Source organism: Neophocaena asiaeorientalis, unplaced genomic scaffold, assembly GCF_003031525.2.
Source record: "Neophocaena asiaeorientalis asiaeorientalis breed wild unplaced genomic scaffold, Neophocaena_asiaeorientalis_V1.1 scaffold179, whole genome shotgun sequence".
Taxonomy (NCBI): Eukaryota; Metazoa; Chordata; class Mammalia; order Artiodactyla; family Phocoenidae; genus Neophocaena; species Neophocaena asiaeorientalis.
Genome location: NW_020172775.1, coordinates 328860 through 330681, shown reverse-complemented (window position 1 = coordinate 330681; position 1822 = coordinate 328860). Strand labels below are relative to the sequence as shown.

Genomic DNA, 1822 nt, shown 5'->3' with positions numbered 1-1822 from the left:
AGGCAGCCTTCCTTGAACACCCTCAGGCAGAAAGCATCATCTTTCTCTTCCGTGCACCACCAGCCAAGGGCCCCTTCTGACCCCTCTGGCTGGGCCCATCCCTGCCAGTTCTACTCCCTCACCATAACTCTCCCAGCCTGGGGGGTAGGAGGGAAGGCATGAGGAGGGGCATATCAGATCCCAACCTGGGGTGAAGTGAGGCAGACTCGGGGCTCCAGGGCCTAGGGGGGAGACATAAAGTCCATGTTTAGTTTGTGCAGAGGGTGGCTGCTATCTACACCACTGTGACTAACCCAGGAAGGCTTCTGAGAGGAGGACCACTCTCGCTGCCGAAGGAGGGCTGAGGCTTCATTCACCCTGGCGTACAGCAGGCTTGCCACAAAATGCTGATGGAGTCCTGGAGGAGGTGAAGTAACCAACGCTGCGTATTTAATGAGTGGAGATGGGGGTGATGAGGGCTCTAGTGGCTAAGGAGAGGGGCCAGGGATGTCCAGGAGCGATCCCTCACCCCAAATCACATGACACCGTCTGACCCAGAGGGCAACCTTGGCCTCTTTGAGGCTCAGTGACCACAGCTGCCCCTCAGCATATTAGGAGAATCTCAGAAGCCACTAGCCATAGGGGAAGTCGAGGTCCCACTGCAAGTTGATATTCAGGACCCAAGTGGGAGCCAGGTTTTGAGGCTCAGTCCCTGTCTGTCTCTCCCCAGTCCTGGCCAGGCCACACCTCCCCCTTCAAGCCCAAGCCCCTGCCAGATGTGTAAGGCAGCAAATGCAGGACCAGCATGGAGATGGCTGGATCCCACCCAGGCTCAGCCTGCAGGCAGCAACTCCACAGCCTGGGGAGGAGTGGAGTGGTTGGTCCTGCAGTGGGCCACTCACAGGTGTGGCCAGGGAATAGTCTGCCATCCAAAGATGGGGGCCCCCAGCACCTGCAGAAAGCCCAAAGGATATGTAAATCAGAGACTTAGGCTCTGGTGCCAGCCAAGGATGAGCGTTCTCCTGGAGTTCTGATGATTGGGGTGTATTCAGTAGGACCCTTACGAGGATCAGGGATGGGGTACCCCTAGCAGGGCCACTGCACGATGTTGGTCAGAGGGACCCTGCAGCTGGACTCCCACAAGAGCTGAGGATCGAGTGTACTCCCAGCTGGTTTATGAGTGCCTCCCAGTAGGACCTTTACAGACATGGGGGTCCCACAGCTGGATGCCCACAGAGACTGGTGTCAGGGGTGCTCCTTGAGAGGGTCCCTGCTCCGTGCTAATGATGCCAGGAATGATCCCTCCAGGCCTCTTTAGAGAAATGGGTGCTTGCCATGCGCCCTCTAAGGCCTCCACGGGGATCATGGCGAGCATCAGGATGACACTGGGGTCCCCAGGCCTGAGGCAGGGCCTGCGGCGTGGATGCTTTTACTGCGCCCCCCACCGCCTCCACCCGCCGCGTGCCCGCGGGGCCCAGTCAGGCCAAGCCTCCAACCCCCACCTGCGGTCCAAGGACCCGTCCGGCGTCTTTGTCTCTTCGGGAACCCCCTCGGGCTCCAGCGCGTCCTCTGCAGCCCCCGGTGGGGCGGCGTTCAGGTCATGGTCCACGGGGCGCGGCATCCAGCCGGGGCTCCAGGGCGCCGCCGGCGTGGGCCGAGGCAGGAACCAGGAGAAGCCGGGCGCCGGGGCGAGCGCCACGAGCTGGGGCCGAGCGGGGCTGGAGGTGGTGGCGCGCGGGATGAGGAAGAAGATGTAGAGGCCCGTGACCACGAGGCCCGCGGCCACAAGCACGGCCAGGGCGACGGCCGCGTGGAAGACCCGGGCTGATCTGGCCAGCGTCAG

General features: G+C 62.0%; 1 protein-coding gene across 1 annotated transcript in view; it reads right to left on the bottom strand.

Moving 5' to 3' along the window:
- Positions 1-1408: 1408 nt before the first annotated feature.
- RNF225 (ring finger protein 225) overlaps positions 1409-1822 on the bottom strand; it is an 827-nt gene continuing 413 nt past the window's right edge. The window contains 1 exon segment of the mRNA XM_024740907.1: positions 1409-1822. This exon segment is cut by the window's right edge and continues 11 nt beyond it. Coding sequence (XP_024596675.1) covers positions 1409-1822 — 414 coding nt within the window.